Raw genomic sequence first — 21,279 nt, 5'->3', positions numbered from 1 at the left:
GAGAATTGAACCAAAGGCAACCCTGTGACCATGCTCTGTTGGTTGAGCTGATGCAAATAGCGGAAGTTAAGATGGCCAAACCGCTCATGCCATAATTTACTCACATCATTAGAGTGAGTGAGCAAAACAGATGAAGGAGGATCAGGAACAAAGTGAGAAAACAGATAGAGTCGTGACTGATGATCTGCTCTCCCAACTGTAACTACAAAATCACTATGCAACTCACGTATCTCCACTGAATCAGAAGTGAACTCAACCTGCTTGCCTGAACCTGTGTGAGTGATCTGGTATATTGATAGGAGATTAGTTGATAATGAGGGTACACAAAGAACATCACGAAATGTGCCATCCCCCACATCAACAGACCCTCTCCCACACACCTCAGCAGGAGTGTCATCACCCATCAAAATAGAAGGCATAGTACATGGCTCCAAGGATGCAAGTTCTTCCTTAGATGAAGCCATGTGGTGAGAAGCACCCGAATCAAGAACCCAAGTGGATGGTGAGGAAGCAACTGCAACAAGAGCCTTGCCCTTTCCTTTCCCCTTGTTGTTTTCTTTTGCCTTGTTAGACTCTTCATTAGAACTTTGTTTGATAGACTCAGGAACACTAATATTATTCTTCTCAAGAATGTATGTCAAGTGATCAATTTGTTTCTTCAAACATTTATGTTCATCATATGACCGGGTCTTTTACAATAGGCACATTTAACTTTTTCTTTCTTAGGCTTATCACCTTTAGAGGATGAGGTATCAATAGTTGCTTTTGAAGCAACTGGTATCTGATCCTTCTTTTCCTCACTATTATTTCGTTTCTCGTCCTTACTATTGTTGTTACTACTTTGTCCTTTTTGTTCTTTTGTGCCTTGGTTGGTTGTTAAGGCATGTGACTTAGAGGACTTAAGAGTGCCCATCTAAATTAGCTTGTCTTGTTCTCGAGTGAGATTGGCAACAAAATCATCTAGAGATGGCATGGTGAATTGAGTACCAAGTGCAGCCTTAGTAGCATAGAAGGTAGAGACAAACATAGAATATTTTGAACTTAGCTTAGAGAGAATACTAAGAATCAGTTGTTCATCTTTCTTTTCAATTCCACATTGTTTTAATTGCAGCCTTAGTGATTTCAATTTGGTGAAAAAATCTTGGATTGTGTTGAAATTGTCTGCACTTAAACTAATTAATTCATTTTCCAACATATGACCCCTAATTGAATCTTGTGTGCCAAATAGTGTTTCTAGCTTTGTCCATATTTCATTTGGTGTATCCAAAGACTCAATGTGAAATAGCAAATCGAGAGAAACAGATAAACACAATGTTCCATATGCCTCATCACATTTGTTAAACCACTTAGACTTATCTTCATCTTTATCAGGTTCAATTTCAAGTCCCATAGTTATCCTATTTAATCTAGCTTTCCTTAAGTGAATTGTCATGCGTGATTTCCACTCAAAGTAATTGTATGGAGTTAGGATGGGCATATTTATTTGATCCATGATGAAGAAATGTAGAGAAGAAATGCTAAAAAGAAGAGAACCTAGCCACGACAATGCCCCCCCCTTTTTTTTTACTCAATCAAAGAACCCCTCCCAAAAAAAAATGATTTGGCACTTTATTTTAGTGCGTTTACAACTACCACTAGAAAGAAATACTTAGTGGTCTTAATTTCAATGCATTACAAACCCTCATGAAGAGCATATGCTGAAAGTGAAACTTAGGCACAATAATCAAGGAAACAAATAGCACCACTGTGATCTACTCGAAAAATCACGCACTTTCAAAAAAAGAATCGCCTCGATACGAGGTCATATGAGAAAGTTATGATCCTTCAAAGTTTCCAAAACGAGAACTGTGCACAGTTACGGCCAAGAATCTGCAATTTCTGAAAAATTTATGCATGAAAATCAGTGTAACGAGACTCGGACTCGGCTCAGACTCGGCAAGGGTAACTTGACTCGTGACCCAACTCTGCCTCGTGACCCGGTTCGGCGGTGACTTGGCAAAGTGAAAAAAACTTCGAAATTTTGAAATTTTTTAAGATTTAAAGAACATTCCATGCACCCATTATTGAATAAAGCGTAAAGACACAATAACATCATTACATAGAAGATAATTTGATCATAATGCACATGCCACATACTTAAAGTTCAAAACTTAAAACTTAAAAGTCAAACATCGATTACATAAGTACAATACTACAAAGTTACAAACTTACAAAGGTAAATTGCTAAAAATAAATACTATATTACTAGTAATTAAAGTCAAACTAAGATAAATCCATGCAAACCATCAAAATGTATATGTATTATCATTTATGCATCATGAAATCCAACACATCAAGATTCAATAGTGATCATCAAATTCAAATGTTCCAAATGCTGATCATATATTCAGTTAAACTGTTACACAAAAAGTTAAAACAAGACTATAAGTCTACAGCTATGGCTCCTAGTCGGAGTCATCATCATCCTCATCCTCAGGCTCATCCTCATCCTCATCCTCATCCTCATCCCCAACCTCAGCCTCAACCTCAAGCTCAGGCTCAGTGTAATCTATAAAATGCCTCTTAGTAAGGCGTCTATGGTAGGTCCTGGATGTCTCAGTAGCCATAGCATCAGCTCGTGAGGTGCCTCTAGGATCAACTGTACTCTCTGCCTCTGGCTCTGCCAATGTCTGTGAGATGCCACTAGGAACAACTGGAGCTCTCTAGTCCTTTGCTGCCATAGCCACAGCCTCAACCTGGCCCTCTCTATCTGCCTGGTCAAGCCACTGTAGGTCCTCATCATCAAAGACAAGATCAGTAGCCTCAATGATCCAATTAGACTTTGGATCAACCTCCTCTAGAGTAATCGGAGAGGTGTCACTATCCAAAATCTCCCTGATCCTAATGCGCAGGTTGTAGTGCACGAAGACTAGACTATTCATTTTTTGCACAGACAACCTGTTACTCCTCTTCGAGTGGATGTGCTCAAACATACTCCAATTGCGCTCACATTCAGAAGCGCTACTTGGCTGGCTCAAAATGCGGATGGTGATTTGCTGAAGGTTTTTGGTTGAAGGCCCAAACATTTGCCACCATCTATCTGAATTTTGAAAAAAGGAAAACAAAAAAATATTAGTCTCATTTCAAAATTTGAACTTTAAGTTTAAAGCTAGAAATTTAGAAACTATATTGTATAAGGCTTAAGCTGCAATCTTTACCTGGCTGCAATTTTGTACGACCTTTGCAAATTTGACTTGAAAAAATGGGCCCTGATGCATTATTATAGGCATCCATCTCAAGCAATATATCTGTGGGATTAAGGGACATCTTCAATATCACTGTGTATAGGCCACTAAGAACCTCCTCATCTGCCTTGAAATCATCACAGAAACGGTATGCCGAATTGAGGTAATAGGCTGCTGCATGGATGGGCTTATAAAGCTGATTTTTCCATCTCCTATCAATTATGTCCCAAATAGGGCAATAATTTTCCTCAACTCCTACATATTTGGCCTTAATAGTCTCCTTGACCCTATCCATGCCCTCATAAATGTAGCCCATAGAGGGCTTCTCACCATCAGCAACTCGTAGGAGAGCTACAAGGGGCTCGGTGATCTACAAAACAATTAAACAAAAAATCAATTTAGTGAATGATGAAACTTTGCAAAGTTGCACAATGAAAATAAAACAAAAATATGTATGAGACAAATTAATTTATAAAATTTTAAGACTTAAGCTTTTAAAATTTATAATTCAAATTTTAAATTACCTCCACAATCTTCGAACATGGCTCCCAAAAATCATCATCATCATTAATGCATTTTGTTGCATCTATCCCTGCAGGGCTGCTCGCAAAGGAGGAGGAACTCCATTCTGGACCAACAAATATGCACCTCAACTCTAACCTTGAACTCAGCAAGGATTTTAGTGTGATAAAGTTAGAGGCAAATCTTGTGATACAAGGACGAGCCAACTCCTTTCCCTTCGTGTATTTCTTCATAGTGTTGAGGACCAAGGCATGATTATAGATGAACTTACAAAGATTTTTGGCCTTGGTAACACATGATTTCACCCATACAAGCTTGCCAATATCCTCTAACATGAGGTCGATGCAATGGGCCGCACATGGAGTCCAAAAGATTTTTGGGTGTCTCTCCATCAATAGTTTTCCTGTAGCAATTTTAAATTAGTTAGTAAACAATGAAAATTTTTGATGTATCAAAAAACTTTTAATTTTCAAAATTTAATGAAAAACTAAAACAATTTTTTTAGAAGTAGAACTTAGAAAGTTAGAAATTAAAATTTTACCTGCAACAACATAATTAGCTGCATTATCTGTCACCACTTGGACAACATTGTCTTCCCCCACCTCTCTTATGACCTCCTCAATAGTCTCATATAAGAATTTTGCATTTTTCACACATGAGGAAGCATCTATGGACCTCAAAAACATGGTGGATCCTGAAAGTGAAAATTAAACAAAATAATTATGATTCAAAAATGAATACTCAATAAAACAAAATTTTTGTTATTTAATAATAGTATACATTAAATTTTAGACTTCAAAAAGTAGAGCATAATGAATTACCTCCGCTAGAAACAAGAAAATTTAGGAGGGTTCTGGACCTCCTATCTGTCCATCCATCTGTCATGATGGTACACCCCTTTTGGCTCCAAATCTTTTTGTGGTCCTCCAACTCAAGTTTCATCTCCTCAACCATATCTAGCAAGAGGGGGCCACTCAACTCATCTTCAGTGGGGGCTTTGAACCCTGCACCACAGATGGAAACTGCATCAATCATCCCCTGTCAATAAGGAGTCCTATTACATTTATAAAATCATTTTAATTAACATATTTCAAATTTTCAACATCAAGTTAGAAGTATAAAATTGACTATAAATTTTAAAACTTAAAACGTAAAACAATCAAATATAAATGAAGTTGAAAACTTGAAGTACCTGGCTGCTATAAATGGAATGTCGCAGAAAAACCAAAACTTGCAAATTGCTCTTACTCTAGCTTCATGTATCTCCCTATTCCAGCCCATGCTCCCAAGTGAGGGTTGTGCACCAGGAGTGGTACATGGTACAAAAAAGTTGTCCAACTTACTAGATTTTCTGACTCTAGGATGAAGAATAGCAGCACTACTAGAGGGGGCAGCAGCAGTAGCATCACTAGAAGTGGAAGGAATAGATGTAGAAGAAGCACAAGCTACAAAAGCACTAAGACGATAGGGGGGACGAGAAGAACCTTCTCCAACACAGCCTACTGACTCTGAAACATTTGCAGATGAGCGTGGAAGGGAACTAGAACCAATCTAAGCTGACTCTTCTAATTGTTTTTTTTAAATTCTTTTTCTTGTTCATATTTTTCCAAGGCTACATAATAAAAACGTTGAGCCTCAACAGTTGCAGCTCCACAAGGCTCAATATCATGACCACGTAAGCCAGCAATATGGTATTTTAATCTATTTATCCCCCCACTATTAATGGTTTTGCAAAATAGGCATTTTGTTTGAGTTCTCTTTCTACCAAGAAATTCTATGGTGAACTTCCAACACTCATCTTTTTTGTTGCCTTTGGAGAGCTTGGGTTTTTTACCTCCAAAAGCCATTATGACTTAATTAAAGAAAAATGTAAAGGTTGCTGCAATAAGACATTTTAGACCAAATATTACCATTTTAACATTGCATTTTATGAATATCTAAAGTTATAAAAAAACTCATAAACAAACAAAAAAAAATTAATGCAAAAAACCCATAAGCATAGACAAAAAAATCATCAAAATCTAAACAATCAAGTCTTACCTCTTTCAAATGTTTTGGGAAGTGTTGAGAAGAACTCCTATAAACTCCTTGATGATCTAAATGCAAGCTCCAATGTCACAAATGCAAGCTTTTCTCCTCCTCCTTTCAACTGGTTGCAAAACAAGAAAACTCTATTTCTCTTCTACCTCTCTCTCTCTTTCTTCTTTTCACTATAGACTGTTATGGGAGCCCTTTTAGGGTTATATGAGTGAGAAATGTAAAAAAAAAACATTAAAAAAAGTTGCAAAAATATTATATTTTACTGGTCGAATTTTTGTTTGCCGCGGTCAAGTCAAGCTCAACCGTCAGGCGAGTCACTTTGTGACTGGCGAGTCATGCCTCGTGACTCGCCGCTCGTGGGTCACGAGTCATTGTGACTCGGCGAGGTCAGCATGGCTCGCTGACTCGCGTGACTCGCCGCGAGTCACGTTACCCTGATGAAAATAAAAAAAACTTCACTAGTGGATAGAACACAAAAAAATAGCCAAGGTCATAACAAGAATTGTCAAAATCGGAGTCTGTATGAGCAAGAACGAGACATTTGAAAACTGCGTTCAAATTTGCGACTGCCAACGGAAAGGGGTATGGCTGTAGCTTTCTGCGTTCGATTCTACAAAATATATAAATTGCATGCAAAATCTAAAAGATACCCAGATGGTTTTTCGGAGTTGTGAACAAAACCCAGAAAGCGTTTCTCTTGTTGATGTACAAAAGATGTAGTTGTAATGTAAATCTGACGCCTTTAACAACAAAAAATGGCCCCAACAAACAAAAAACGACCCCAACAACCAAAAGACGTCATGAAAAGATTGAATCAACTACCTAAGTCAATAAATGGCATGCTGGAACCTGCAATATTGATTGAAAACACCAAATATGCAAGTTGGTTGTTAGATTTGAGATTGAAACCCCAGTTTTGCAACTTGTATGACTATCTCCGATCTCGGTGAAATGAAAGCCAAATTTGACTTTCTCAAGCCTGCTAGATGCGTTGGAACAACCAGAAATGTTGCAATCACTTAGAGATTAAAAATGTTTTTGTCAAATTTTTTTGATTCTCAAGATTATACGAAGATGCGAGAGAAGAGCATACTGGATTTTTCAAAAATTTCCAATAAGATTTATTAGCCCCCCCCCTGAATCTCTCAAATAAGAAAACTAAAATCTACTCTTGCACGTAGAAAAGCTCTGATACCATATTAGAATCTGAAAAGATTAAAAACCCAGAAAACTAGTGCAAAGAATAAATATCTAAACTATGAATGCAAATAACACAAAATCAAAATAGCAACACAGAGTTAGTCTCCAAAAGAGAAATGCAAACGCTAGAAGCAAAATAGCATTAAGAGGATGCAAAAACAAGAGATGCAAATACAAGCCAGGTAGCATGCTTATATAGGATAGGAAGAGGGAGGAGGTGGCAACACCAACCAATGAGGAGCAACCATCTATTGGACTAAAGATAGCAAAGTATCTTCCCAAGATAGATAATGGATGCTCACATGTAGGAAGGTGACACCTCACAACCATTCACCTAATAAGACATGCTTTATTAACCTAAACGAAATTATTAAAGGTGTAAAAAAAACATAGCAAAATAGGAAAAATAAAAAACTACACTAACAACACACGCCTTGCCCTCCCATGAAGAAAGTCAATGACAAGCTAGCCAAGATCATTGCCTTGGCTAAAAAGATGAAAGAAAAGGGTAGAATTATATTAGAAGATCATTTGATATGAGCCCAAGTGGCAAATTCTCCTTTCTTCTTGGGTAGGATAGGTGTCTGATTCTGATTGGTTACCATTTTGGTGCCTTCTTATTGGTTGCCACCTTTCCTTTTTTTTCATTGGTCCATTGATGAAGTGGCATCTTCTCATTGGTCGATGGGGTGGCAACCCTAGTTAGGGTTTCTAGGATTTGATCTGGATCGTTGATTTTGTCTCTTAATCTGTACCGTTGGTTCTAATTTTGGCCCCTATATAAGGCCATTTGCTCTCATTTGTAAAGGGTTGAAGAAAATTGTTGCTTAAGATAATACCAAAATTGCTTCTCTTATCATTGTTGTGTCTTGCATGGTGATTAAGAACACTTGGTGTTATTGCATGGTTTCTACTTCCAATAGTTAAACTTAAATTCCATTGAAGTTGTTAAAGTAGATTTTATTTCAAGAAAGTTGTTAAGCAAGAGTAAGAATAGATGGATAGTTGTATGATGATATTAGTGGATGTTTGATAGGGATCCATAAACTAGGCCACCAGCATCCTAGCAGCTTGTTAGGAAGCCTTGCGTGGTAATCTAGTCTTTTTTCTCTTGAATCATTGAATCTATGGAGGTAGTGCCACTGGTAAGCTTTCATTAGATTTGATCCCCTTCCATTTGCTAATCTTTCAATTCGTAGCAGTAGAAGTAAAGCAACAAGTAGTGTAGTAGTTGAAATTCATTCTTGGAACAACTTTGAAAATTAGAAGCATTGCTGGTGGACATACCCTCCATCATTATCATCAACATTATTTGGTGCTCATATACGTTACAAAGCTAGATTTCATCACCATCACAACAAAAGTCTGACATCCTTGAAAGAACAACGTAAGCCTGCCTACGTGATTACCCAACAAATCACATTAATATATCTGAGTTAGTGTCCACAAGTGTAAGGAACCTTGGAGTTTTTCTCATGTTCTTCATGAATATTTACTTTTCAAGAGAGAGTTGAGTGTTCAATATTCCATATCAAGTATTCAATTGCTATATGTTATGTAGTGGTACAAAACTGACATCAACATTACTTGGCGCTAGAAGGAGGGCTGCATTGGAATTCATTCTTGGAATAACTTTGAAAATTAGAAGCATTATTAGTGGACATACCCTCCATCGTCACACCGTCAACATTATTTGGCACTAGAAGGAGCGTTGATAGTGTTTCTTTTTTAGGACTTGTCGATATTTAACTATGATGAAGGATGGTGCTTCCTAAATCAAATCAACCTAGAGCAATTTGGGGAACGCTTCAAGATCATATTATAGCTACTTTGTGCTCAACGACTTCAGAAGAAAGTGAGAATACTAGAGAGTATCTGGATACCGTTGACGTATTGAATCAAGAGGAAAAGAAAACATGAGCTATTGAAAGAGAATTCAGAAAAGGTTGGAATGTAAAAGAGAATTGAAAAGGAAGCTAGAAAGAGAAAGGAAAGCACGAAGACAAGCTCAGGCCACTCTTGAGGAAAATTCAAATTAGGAAAATCAATCGGGTCTGAATTGTAGTCAAGTTGGATAGGAGAATTGGGTCTTTCTCCCCCGAAAGGTTTGAGAAATTACAATCAAATATGAAGCAAAGGTTACTACGATCTACACCACACCAAGAAGAGGATTTAGTTGAGTTGCAATTTCACAGGAAAGCAAGGAATCATTGGGTAGCTAATACTTCAAGTTTGGCTAGCTCCTCAAGTAGTCACCCGGTTCAAGCTCAAGTAAATCAAGCAACAATGGCTCAACCACCATGGATTCAAAACAATGCCTCACCCATTTCATTTCAACAATATCACGACTTACCAAAGAATCTGGCAAGATTCTGCTCCAAGTTCTTTGTTAATGACCCCAACAATATGGCAGAGGAGCATATCAAAGTATTTGAAGATGCATTGTGCAACAGAAGGATTCAACATGAGGATGTAGCATGCAAGAATTTCCCTTACTCACTGGGGGAAGAACATTATTACAAGTTCGTCAATCTGTCAGTGTCATCTATAACAGGGTGGGTTCAGCTCAAGGAAGCATTTATTGGATAATTTGGCATGCCCACAACACCATTGGAATTACATACGATGTTTGTGGACATTAGGAGACACGATAAAGAATCAATAAGTTCCTTCAACAATCATTTCCACAAGGCTTACACAAGATTGCAAGCCCCTTACACAATGCAGGAGGTGAGTGCTTTGGAAGCATATTATAATGCCTTAGACAATCAGACAACTATGTTTACAAGGAAGCCGAATCCCACTCCCACAATGTTGAATGGAGCTTACACTAAGGCAATTGAAATAGGGAAGCAATTGGGCCAACAAGGAATGGAACCCCCAAGTGCTAGGTATCTGAACAATCCAGTTCCACAACTTATGTCACAGACACCTACAAATCAGCTTGTGGTACATCCGGGACCTCTGTTGTCTCAAACACCACTGCCAATGCTAGTTTATCTGCAAACTACAAGTTCATCCATGAGAATGCAAGAAGAAAAGGATAATGAAGGAGGTTCACATCTGGGCAAGCCACCGAGGCCAAGGCAAGATTACCCCAAGTGCATGGAGACCTCACCCTTTCAAGGTCAAGACATCAGGTACAAGCAAGTTCAAGCGGTGATGAGAAAGTTTTTAAGGACGAGCTCAAGCATCCAAGGCTTCACCTCATCTTAAAAATTAAATAAATTTATAAGATAAGGTTGATGAGGTGGCAATTTCCTGTGCATGCAATCAAATCAAGCCTAGTGTCCTATGTTCTCATTGGCTGATAAATTATTGTAATTTTCTCATTGGCCCACAAAGTTGGTGCCATCATGTAATTGGTTGAATGATGGTAACCCTAATTAGGGGTTCTAAGGTTTAATCTTGGCCCTTGATTTTGCCTCTTAATCTTGGCCACTCATTGTAATTTTGGTGCCTATATAAGGCCATTTGCTCGCATTTGTAAAGGGTTGAAAAAAATTGTTGCTTAAGATAATACCAAAATTGCTTCTCTTATCATTGTTGTGTCTTGCATGGTGATTAAGGACACTTGGTGTTATTGCATGGTTTCTACTTCCAATAGTTAGACTTAAATTCCATTGAAGTTGTTAAAGTAGATTTTATTTCAAGAAAGTTGTTAAGAAAGAGTAAGAATAGATGGATAGTTGTATGGTGATATTAGTGGATGTTTGATAGGGATCCACAAACTAAGCCACTAGCATCCTAGCGACTTGTTAGGAAGCCTTGTGTGGTAATCTAATCCAATCGCTCCCAAGTACTACTTGCATTTCATCTTTCATTTGTACTTCAAGTTGGGTTGGAAGATAGATGTTAATGTGAAAATCCTAAGAGTATCCCTTAGAATCATTGCACCAATGGAGGTAGCATTGCTAGCAAGCTTTCATTTGGTTGGATTCCCGCCTATTTGCTAATTGCTTTATGTGTGTTGCCCTACTTTTAATCCCATAGTAATTTTGCAAAGTGGAGATCGGAGTTCCGTCATATTTGGTCCTGTCAAGTCAATAGGTCTTCCCTCCTTAGGTGATGAATTTCTCCATCGGGTTTCCATCCTTCCCCCTTCTCGCACATTGTATAGCCGGGTGGATTTTCTCATGGTCATGGTTCATTTGGGTAGTCTAGATCCTTACTCGATGGAGATTCTCAAAGGATACTACCTCAGATGAATGTACTTGCAGATCATTTGGACTGAATATGAAGAAAGATGAAGGGGCGGAAATTTCAGTTTTGCCTTCTCCTTTTGCGGACTTTCGCACCTTGAAGGTAAAATTCCGCAATGAGTTATAAATACGATTTGCAGATTTCAAAATAGAAAGGTGAGTGAAGTTATGGACAAGTCAGTTGATTATTATCATATTCTAGCATGGGAATCATTCAGAAATTGCCAAAGTGATCAGAAAAGGCATTTGCGGAAAACTCAAAACTGACTTCTCCTCCTACGGACTTTCGTAGTCGGAAGGTGAAACTCCACCAGAAATGTAAATGCAGTCTACAGGATGAAATTTAGAAGGAAGAGTTATGTTTTGCATAAGATCATCTAAATTTCGGGATGTTTCAACGACGAGAATGATTTAAAACCTATTAAGATGAGTAAAAGGAAGATTCACGGAAAACTGAAAAAGAGCTTCTCCTTTTACAAGCTTTCGCACCAAGAAGTCAATTTTCCGAACAGGCATAACTAAAGAAAGTAAAGGAAGTCAGTGGGCCCCACTTCCATTGGCAAAGTACTTTTTCTATTTTCCGAAGACTTAAAGCGAAATAGTTAAAACAGAAAAGACAAAACGGAGGCTTCGCGGAAAATTGGAAATTGCCTTCTCCTTTGTGGAGTTTCTACCTTCAAAGGCGATTTTCCACATTGTCCAGAAAATTAATCTTGCAAGCTTGGTTATGTAACAAATTAATCACAAGAAGCCTAAAGGATACAAGGAAAGTGAATAGTCACATCTGGAAAGGAGTCTAAATGCATAATCGAGCTGAGCGGATTTCCACCAACAGAGTACTCCGTTTTGGTTTTTCCGAAAACTTAAAGTGAAGGTAAAGTGAAGAAATGGAAACTGATTTCTCCTCGGTGGGTTTTCTACCCTTGAAATCTATTTTCCGCATCTGACTGAAAATCATAACTGCGAGCATGATCACAAGGTACATTTGGAGAAGAAATGGAAGCAAATTAGCTAGAATTATAAGGTTGTTTCAAGTGGAATTTAGCTAAGCAGATTTCGCCCTAGGGAGTACTCCGTTTTGGTTTTTTCGAAACAGGGTTAAAACAGGAAAGTAAGTCAGTAATAAAGAAAGTTACCGTTAAGCCAACGGAAAAGTGAAAAGACATGGAGGAATCCGTTATAACCATCAGTCTAACGGATTGATCATTTATTTCGCTTGTGTGGCGCGGATCTTGAAAACCTAACGAGTATATTGAGGTTTCTATATAAAGAATAGTATAACCGATTTTCAAATTACCATTTTCTTGCTTTGAATCGTTATGCTGTTGGATTGAACATTGCTAATACAGTACTTGCAAAGCTATTTCTCGCAATCATTTACATTTTCAAGTTTCATAGTCTACATCTGTTTGATTAAATGGCTCAATTCTCTGGATTTGATGGTTTGGGTGGAGTCCGATCAACATGGTAGAACATCACAGATACTTCACTCTGCTTCTATGATATTCTAGATTTTCAGAGAAGGATAAGGACTGAACCAATTCATCCTGTTACTGAGAAGCTTCGCGGGAGTGGACTGGTGGAGGCAGGTGGATTTCCTGTGGCAGTTCAAGCTCAGGAGTTGATTGTAGAATGTATCAATCATTACAATCCAGACACTAAGCAGATTCTGTTGCCTGATTAGAGTGTATTGATTTCAGTTGATAGGCAAGCAGTGGTGAACTCTCTACGAATCCCAGAACGTGAGGAGTTCTCCACATTAACAGTTGGAGGAGCTATGTCAGAGTTCTCCCTGAAAAAGATGGTATGGAGGAAAGAAATCATGAAGTCTTGGTTCCAGAAACCAAGGGGAGCTAAGAGTAAGGTCCCTAAAACCCTGTTTGGCACTGATCTCAAGCCAGAGATTGTGGATATTCTGGTTCTTTTGCATCGACTCAAAGGTGAGGTAGATGCCTTTAATTTTGTAGAGCAATACTTTTTCTTGATGCAAGTTATTTGCTCGGATTCGCAGTATATTTACTGGGCATTTGAGGTCAGTGAGCAATTATCTAGGGCTCTCAGTGCAGCCAAGTTTTATAATTCATTTTATATGTCTTCCTTCCTGATATATATGCTGGCTTCCTTACAGTTATGGCCAGGCCTTCCTAGAATTGAGGATGCGCCAGAAAATGTTAAAAGTTATGAATTTTATCCATGCTTGCAGCTACAAAACAGTTATGCAGATTTTATCAGAGTTAATGATGCGTTCACTATGAGAATTTGTAGGGAACTCCAAGGGTGTCCGGAGCGGAGATTCAGCCTAGAAGCAATGGCGGTAATCAGTCAGTTTGGTTGCTTCTTTATACAATTCTCATCCTTCTCCTATTTGCGTCTTGCAGCATTCGATGGGTTTCCCTTGAAGATGCCCAGATACCCGGATGACATGATCGTGTTGATAGAGATCGTGAGACAAGCTCTCTAGGTGAACGCGTTGAGTGCTGGACTGCGAAAGAAGGGATATGAATTCCCTATAAAGGTTGGAGCTTACAGCTATGAATCTAGGTCAGATGCTAAGAACATGGTGAAAGCATTTGAAGGAAGGTTCAAATTACAAGAGTACGAAGTTTTGAGACCCATGTTTGACCAGAATGGGTATGCTCGAGATGTGCTTCAGATTGGAAGCACGATCAAACATATCACGACCATAGAGGACTACTGGGCAGATTGTAAAAATGAGCTGGAGAGTAGAGATCGTGCCTTTGCTAGATTCACGGTGGATCAAGTAAAGACTTATGGTATCAATTTGGATGTAGAAGGGCTAGAGGATGATGGCCAGAATATGTATAGCAATACATATTTAACAAAGTTGAGAAATACCCCAGTGAGTTCAGAGCCCTATACTAATATAGATGAAGATCTCGATGTTATGGTGGCTAGGATCATCAAAAGAACAGGAAAATGGGTAGAGTGGACAGCCAAGAAGGGCCGAAGTAGGGGCAAAGCTTCTCAACAGTCTCCAGCTGCTGCTACTCCCACTTCTTCTCATAGTGCCACACCCAATGTATCAATAGCAGCCACTCAAGGACCAGTTATGCCTGCAGGAGGAGGAGATCAACCACCTGAGAAGAACATTCCCATATCTCCGACATGTCAAGGTGGCTCTCTGCCAGTTATTGGGACCTAGTCTACTGCTGAAGAAATAGAGACTGATAAGGAAAAAGATAGTGGTTCTCCTCCAATCTTCATTCCTCACATTTCCCCATCTCCATCTCCACAGAATACACCTGTCCCTTCTCCTCATACTACACCACCTCCATCTCCTCATCATAGCCCTATTCTATCTGAGAAGGCTCCCATTTTGCAGCCACCTAATTCTCCAATTCGGGTAGTAGAGATTGGAGATGGAGACTCTAGTAGCAGTGAATCCACTGAATTGGACAAGGCTGAAGGAGGAACACAAGAGGAGGAAAAAGCTCCAAGCTCATCTAGACTCCTTTCTAGAGATTCAAAGAATCCTTTCTCCGCAGAAACAATGGTGAAGACTCCAGTGAAGAAGAAGATGTTCAGCATCGAATCATTAGGAGCAGCTTCTAAGGTAATTGGAACAGAGTCCTGGCTTGAAGACACACTAGAAAGAAAAAGGAAAAGAAAGGATGAAAATGTTCCTACAAAGGACATTGTGTCTCAGGCAGTTCGTTCTGGTTTTTCCATGGTGAAGGCCAAGAAGCAGAAAACTTTGTCAATTCTAGGACAAGATCCAGAAACAGGACATCTGACCATGGAGATTGCCAAACCCAATAAGGCAGGGCGAATTGAAGACCTGACTCCTGGAGATTTTACTCTGCATTCTATTGATCTTGGAGAAGCCAGGCACGATACAAAGGTGGGCCTATGGAGATCGGGTAATGAGATCATAGAAAATCAATTGGAGGATCTCAAGTTGTCAAAGATTAGAATGAAGTCTGAGATAGAAGAGCTTAAGAGGTTCATTAGGCAGTTAGTTGTCCCATTGGCAACTATTACTGGTGTACCTGCTGCTGAAAATCCCACGGCAGAGGAAGTACAAGCCTTCATCTCCCAGCTGCAAAAGGGTCGACATTTCGGTCAGATCGGGAAGGAATGGATTGACAAGCTCAATTCAGATGGAGCTATGTTGATTGATCAGATTGGAAATGTTATCATTCAACAAGAGACTGAGAAAGATAACCTCACATCTAATCAACATACTCTGGCCACAGAGAGAGGAAGATGTGAAGAGTGTGTTTCCCTTCTGAAGATGATCATTTAGATGAAGGCAAAAGAAGCAATTGAAGCGAAGATTCTGAAGAAAGGTAATGAGCCCCTCTTTGAATGGCTTCAAGGCATGCAATTCAAACAGGAGATGATTCAGGAAGCAGAAAAGGGGCTTAAGGAAACGGAAGATAAGGTAAAGAAGACTCAGGATAGAGCTTTCGAGTTGGTGAAAGGACTGCATTCTGAACTGCAGACTAGTGGTCAAGGAAAGGCTCTGATTGGAATAGAAGTGATGAAGAACAACTTCTCTATATATTTGAGTAACCTGTCAAGCACCGCTCCTAATAGTCAAAACAGAATGACAAATTTACAGACATTGAGCAGATGCATACATGTGGCAGCTGAAGAATTAACAAGTCAGATGAATTCTATAAAGGAATTAGCTCGAGAGCATTCAAAATGGCTCTTAAGATTCACAAATGTACACGTGTCTAGCAATGATGAGCTAATTCCTATTATAGTTGCTGCCAGGGCATATAGAGCGAAAATGGAAAAGGGAAAGAAGTCAAAATAATGTCTCCTTTTCATTTTCTTTTGTTTTATTCTGTAAATTTTGTAAATGACAAATTGGCATCTTGCCATTTGTCTTCTGAGAAGATGAACCGATTGGTATTCCTATTGTAACGGTCATCTCTCATCTCTATATGTATGAGGTTAAATGATTAATGGAAGGGTCGGCAAATTTTTGGTGTGAATCTTGTTGCAGAGACAACTAAGTTTTGTGCCATTTCTTTACTGTCCGCTTTCTTCTTCTGTATGTTATATTTCCTTAAATGTAAAGTTGAAGTAATTAAGTGAACAGAGTTTCATTTTGTTATTTCATTTTAATTAAACTGGTAAATCAATCAGAGAGTTGAAACTATTTGTGGGAAATATTTCCATTAAGTGTTTCGTTCATATGCATTCCATTCTGTTTCTTCTTAAGCATTGTGATATTCTGTTGTGCGTCAGAAGTCATAAGATTGTGAGGGTTCGAACACAACAAGTATCTATTAGTTGTTTCATCTGCATACTTAAGCTTGCATTGCATTTCATATTTGCATCTATCATGATTGCTTTGTTGAGAAATTCATAAGAGTGTGAAGATCACAGCACAGCATATTGCATTTAAATCCCACCTGAGATTTCACTTGCCTGGATGAATCTCGGTTTTCCTTTACTGTTCTCTAGTAAAGAACTTATTTGCAGTAGGGATTAGATTTGAGACATAATTCACTGAAGATTTTCCACATAGGGAGTTGTACCTTAATTCAGAGGGAAACTAGATATTCTTAGAAACAGTTTCCCAACTGTTGCGTGCAATTGTTCTTTATAACAAATTGGGCAAATTTAGAGAAGAATTAAAAGAAGAACAATCTGTTTACCAACAATGCGTAGTAGTAGTAGAGCAATAAGCAATTAGTGGTAATAGTTGAAAGTGAAAGTGATCAAGGAGAAAAGGAACAAGTCAAGCAAAACGAAGTACCACCAAGTTATCTTCGAATGGATAACGTAAGCCCACCTACGTGATTAACCAACAAATCACATTAATATAGCTAAGTTAGTATCCACAAGTGTAAGGAACCTTGGAGTTCTCTCATGTTCTTCATGAGTATTTACTTTTCAAGAGAGGGTTGAGTGTTTGATATTCCATATCAAGTATTCAATTGCTATATGTTATGCACTGGTACAAAACTGACATCAACACACATTATCTAAGGGATTGCCATCTCTCATAATGTCTTTTATACAAGTGTTCATTATCTCAGAGATCATCACCTCTTAAATAATGAATACAAATGGTGAAGCCCATAACAGTCAATAGCTTGACAATAAAAATTATCAATAATAATTTAAAGAATACATAATGTTTCATAATTCAACCATACCAAGTCTTTTTCTGAAGTGATCTATCTTCACTCGAGAGAGAGAGATTTGGTAAGAATATCTGTTCTCTAATCTAGAGTACAAATGTATTTTAATTTTACAGTATTCCTGTCTACCATATCTCTAACATAATGGTAAGGAATTTCAATATGCTTGGACCTGCCATGCAAAACTGGATTCATAGAAAGCTTGATGGAACTCTGATTATCACAATGAATAATCGTAAGACTGATGGCTTGACCAAATAATCCCACAAGTAACTTTCTAAGCCAAACTGCTTCCTGAGAGGTCATTGTTGTTGCAATGTATTCGGCTTCTGTGGAACTTTGTGCTATTGATGATTGCTTTCGGCATATCCATGATATCATTGCTGATCCTAAACTAAACAACATCTTGAAGTACTTTTTCTATCCTTAACACTTCCACCCCAATCTGAGCCTGTGAATCCATGTAAATCCAAGTCGACTATCTCATATTTGAGCCCAAGGTTAAGAGTGCCTTGTAAGTATCTCATAATGTGTTTGACTACAACTAGGTGAATCTCCTTTGGCTCACACATAAACTGACTTAAGGCATTAACAGCATAGCAAATATTAGGTCTTGTATTTACCAAATACATAAGGGACCCAATCGTCTGTTTGTAGAGAGTAGAATCTATGGAAGGTGATTTTGCTGTTGCTTCCTTAAGTTTATGTAGATTAGCCTCCATTCGAGAAGACATAGACTTGCAATTCCACATTCCAAATCTCTTCAAGATATCTAATGTATACTTTCCTTGATTAAGTATGATGCTATCAGAATTCTGCCATACTTCCAGTCCTATGAAGTAATGAAGGAATCCTAAATTTTTTATTTCGAATTCTCTGATTAGATTTTTCTTGCATTGATCTATAAGATGATCATCAGCTGTTATTAGTAAATCATCAACATACAGTATCAAAATTACCATATCATCTTTATCACGTTTATAATATAGATTTGGATCAGCTTCATTCTTGGAGAATCCTAAGCTGGTGACACTTATCAATTCTTTCATACCAAGCCCTTGGAGCCTGTTTAAGCCTGTATAGAGCTTTCTTAAGCCTGCAAACAAAAACTTTAGGGTTATGAGTTTCAAAGCCTTCGGGTTGCTCCAAATATTACTCTTCTATAATCTTTCCATTTAGAAATGTTGTTTTTACATCCATCTAATGTACTTTCCATCCCTTTGATGCTGTAATAGCTAGGACTGCTCTTATAGAGGTGTATCTGGCAACAGGAGCAAATGTTTCTTCATAATCAACTCCCTCTTTCTGAGAGAATCCCCTGGCTATAAATCTGGCTTTATATTTTTCAATGCTACCATCAACAGCATGCTTAATTTTAAATATCCATTTAGAAAAAACAATGGATTTTCCTTCAAGTCTAGGGACAATTTCCCAAACATCATTCTTAATGATGGATTGGTATTCTTCCGTCATAGCATCCTTCCAAGCTATATGTTTAATAGTATCTGAAATATTGGTTGGTTCTAATTTAAATAAATCACTCATGTTTGCCACATAACTAAAAACTCTTTTGGATCTTTTGCTTTCTCTGAAGGTTCAGGATGGTGTAGCGAAGTCTTGTGCTTCCTCTACTGTCTTAATGGCCCAAAGTGGTCTTTTCTTTGGATTTTGAGTTTCCTCAAGATTAAAATCTTGAATTTCAATTTCAATTTCTTCAATGTTCTCCTTCTGAAACTTAGAAGTAGTATTTTCTTCAAAATTTAGGGCTCTTTTGAATGCTAAATCTTCTTCAAATATTACATCCCTACTAAGATCAATGTTTTTCTGACCAAGTATGAAAATCCTATATGTTTTAGATGTTTCACTATACCCGACAAAAATACCTTTCCTTCCGGAGGGTTCTAACTTGGTTATTTTTTCTTTAGGAACATGTATATACACAGGACACCCAAAAATCCTAAGATGACTTATATGGGGTTTAACCTTAGTAAAAACTTCTTCAAGAGTTTTATCTTTAAGGTAGGAATAAGGACTCTTGTTTTGAATATAGACAACAGCACAAGAGGCTTCTGCCCAAAGATAATATTCTAAATTTTGATCAAATATCATAGCTTTCCTTTTTGCTACCCCATTTTGTTGAGGGTTATAAGGAACAGTATATCCCTCTTAATTCCTGTTTCTTTAGAAAACTCTTTAAAAAAATCTGAAGTATATTCTCCTCCATTATTAGTGCTTAGAATTTTAATTTTATGTCCTGATAAGTTTTCAGTGAAGGTCTTGAACTCTTTAAATCTCTTAAGAATTTCTTCTAATTCTTTACACTTTAAGAAGTAAATCCAAGTTTTCCTAAAGAAGTCATTTATAAAGAGTATATAGTACTAGAATCCTCAAAGAGAAGGAACAGACATAGGTCCACATAAATCTGAGTGGATTAATTCCAAAACATTGTTAGTTTTTCTAGTGCTATCATGAAATGGACTTTTGGTGTTCTTACCCGAGCGCATCCTTTGCATATGCTTGAATGATCTTTATTCAACTTAGGTAAACCAGTAACCATCTTCTCCATAGTCAATAAGGTTTTGAAATTTAGATGTCCTAACCTTATGTGCCATATTTCATTTATATCAGCAGTTTCATGAATTAAGGCTTGAATAGGTCGACTAGGTTCTATATTTAATTCATACAAGTATCCCTTTCTTTGACCAATCAACTTTAATTTCTTAAATGAAGAGTTTTTAGACTAGGTCAATACTTTATCATCCATGAATGCAACATTATGTCCATCATCTTCAAGTGTTGTGACCGAGATTAGATTCCTTTTAATTCTTGGTACATAGAGTACTCCTTTGAGATGTAGAGAACTACCTAACTTCATTTTCAAGGTGCAATTCCCAATTCCTTTGACTGAATGAGTGGAATTATAACCGATGGTAACTTTGCCATCAACTTCTTCAGATATAGAGTCTAGTGCTTCTTTGTATCCTGTAATATGTCGAGATGATCCACTATCAATCACCCATGCCTTACTTGATACTTCATTTGATAGTGCCGAATACAATACATGATTCTTAGGATCATAGTTATCTTCTTTCTTAGTAATGTTTGTACAGTTTACTTGTTGATTAGAATTCTAAGGGCAATTAGATCTCTAGTGTCCAAACTTTTCGCATTTGAAGCATTTTACTTTGGATAGATCTTTCTTAGGTTTGTCATTCTTTTAATTACCCTTCTTCTTCTTGAGAACATGAAGATCTTCGTCTTCAGTTTTCAACTTTCCCCCTTTCTTAAGTTTTATAGATTCTTTTTGAAGACAATCTCCCTTAAGTCTATTGAAGTCAGGAAGATTGTCTCTAGCACTTACTCCTTGTGCGAATGTTTCCCATGAATTTGGTAATCCATCTATAGCCATCAGTGTTAGTTATGTGTCATCAATTATGGTTCCTATGCTTGCAAGCTCATCTCTTAGACTGGCAATCCTTAGGAAGTAAGAATTCATCGATTCTCCCTTCTTTATCTGTATATGATTTAGTTGCCTTTTTAGTGTGAGGACTCTAGTTGCATTGTTGACCTCATATGCATTTAATAATGCATTCATCATATTAAATGATGTTTGATGTTTCATTAGCATGGGTACTATTTCATTTTTTCACTCCATCTAATATGATCTGCATGGCTTACCTGTTTCCTTTACTCCAGATAGTTTTATTAGGTTCAACAGCAAGTTGTTTGGATGCTGAATCAACAAACTGTTTTACATCATTTCCTTCAAGAATCATCATGATTCTGAATTTCCAAGCATCGAAGTGTTCTTTCCCATCAAACTTGTCCTCGGGTCTGATTGTGGATGCCATTGAAGATAGAAGAATGATGCTAGATATATTAAGTCTGATTGTTTAATTTGCCGAGCCTAGGTTCAACTACCAGAGCTCTGGTACTATGTAAAGTTTCTACAAATTCTGTAAAAAT

The 21,279-nt window shown here is 37.7% G+C and overlaps 2 protein-coding genes across 4 annotated transcripts in view; both read right to left on the bottom strand.

Moving 5' to 3' along the window:
• The window catches only part of LOC149565197 (uncharacterized), a 75,168-nt gene that overhangs the window by 44,895 nt on the left and 8,994 nt on the right, over positions 1–21,279 (bottom strand). The gene's annotated exons all lie outside the window — the stretch shown is intronic.
• Positions 2,353–9,970, bottom strand: LOC149565198 (uncharacterized). 2 transcript variants are annotated; one of them, XM_089818744.1, is made up of 6 exons: positions 4,939–9,970; positions 4,568–4,784; positions 4,288–4,440; positions 3,749–4,149; positions 3,198–3,594; positions 2,353–3,079 (listed from the first exon to the last, which is right to left on the bottom strand). In XM_089818744.1, exons 2-6 carry the CDS (start codon positions 4,779–4,781, stop codon positions 2,703–2,705), a joined length of 1,542 nt encoding a protein of 513 aa, XP_089674870.1. In that variant the 5' UTR covers positions 4,782–4,784; positions 4,939–9,970; the 3' UTR covers positions 2,353–2,702. The 2 variants fall into 2 exon arrangements, with proteins under 2 accessions (XP_089674870.1, XP_089674871.1); XM_089818745.1 differs by having other exon boundaries at positions 4,568–4,750; positions 4,939–9,968.

Source organism: Cupressus sempervirens, chromosome 3 (assembly GCF_028749045.1).
Source record: "Cupressus sempervirens isolate cs-2001-9-10 chromosome 3, ASM2874904v1, whole genome shotgun sequence".
In the NCBI taxonomy this organism is placed as follows: domain Eukaryota; kingdom Viridiplantae; phylum Streptophyta; class Pinopsida; order Cupressales; family Cupressaceae; genus Cupressus; species Cupressus sempervirens.
This window is presented reverse-complemented; position numbering and strand designations above follow the sequence as displayed.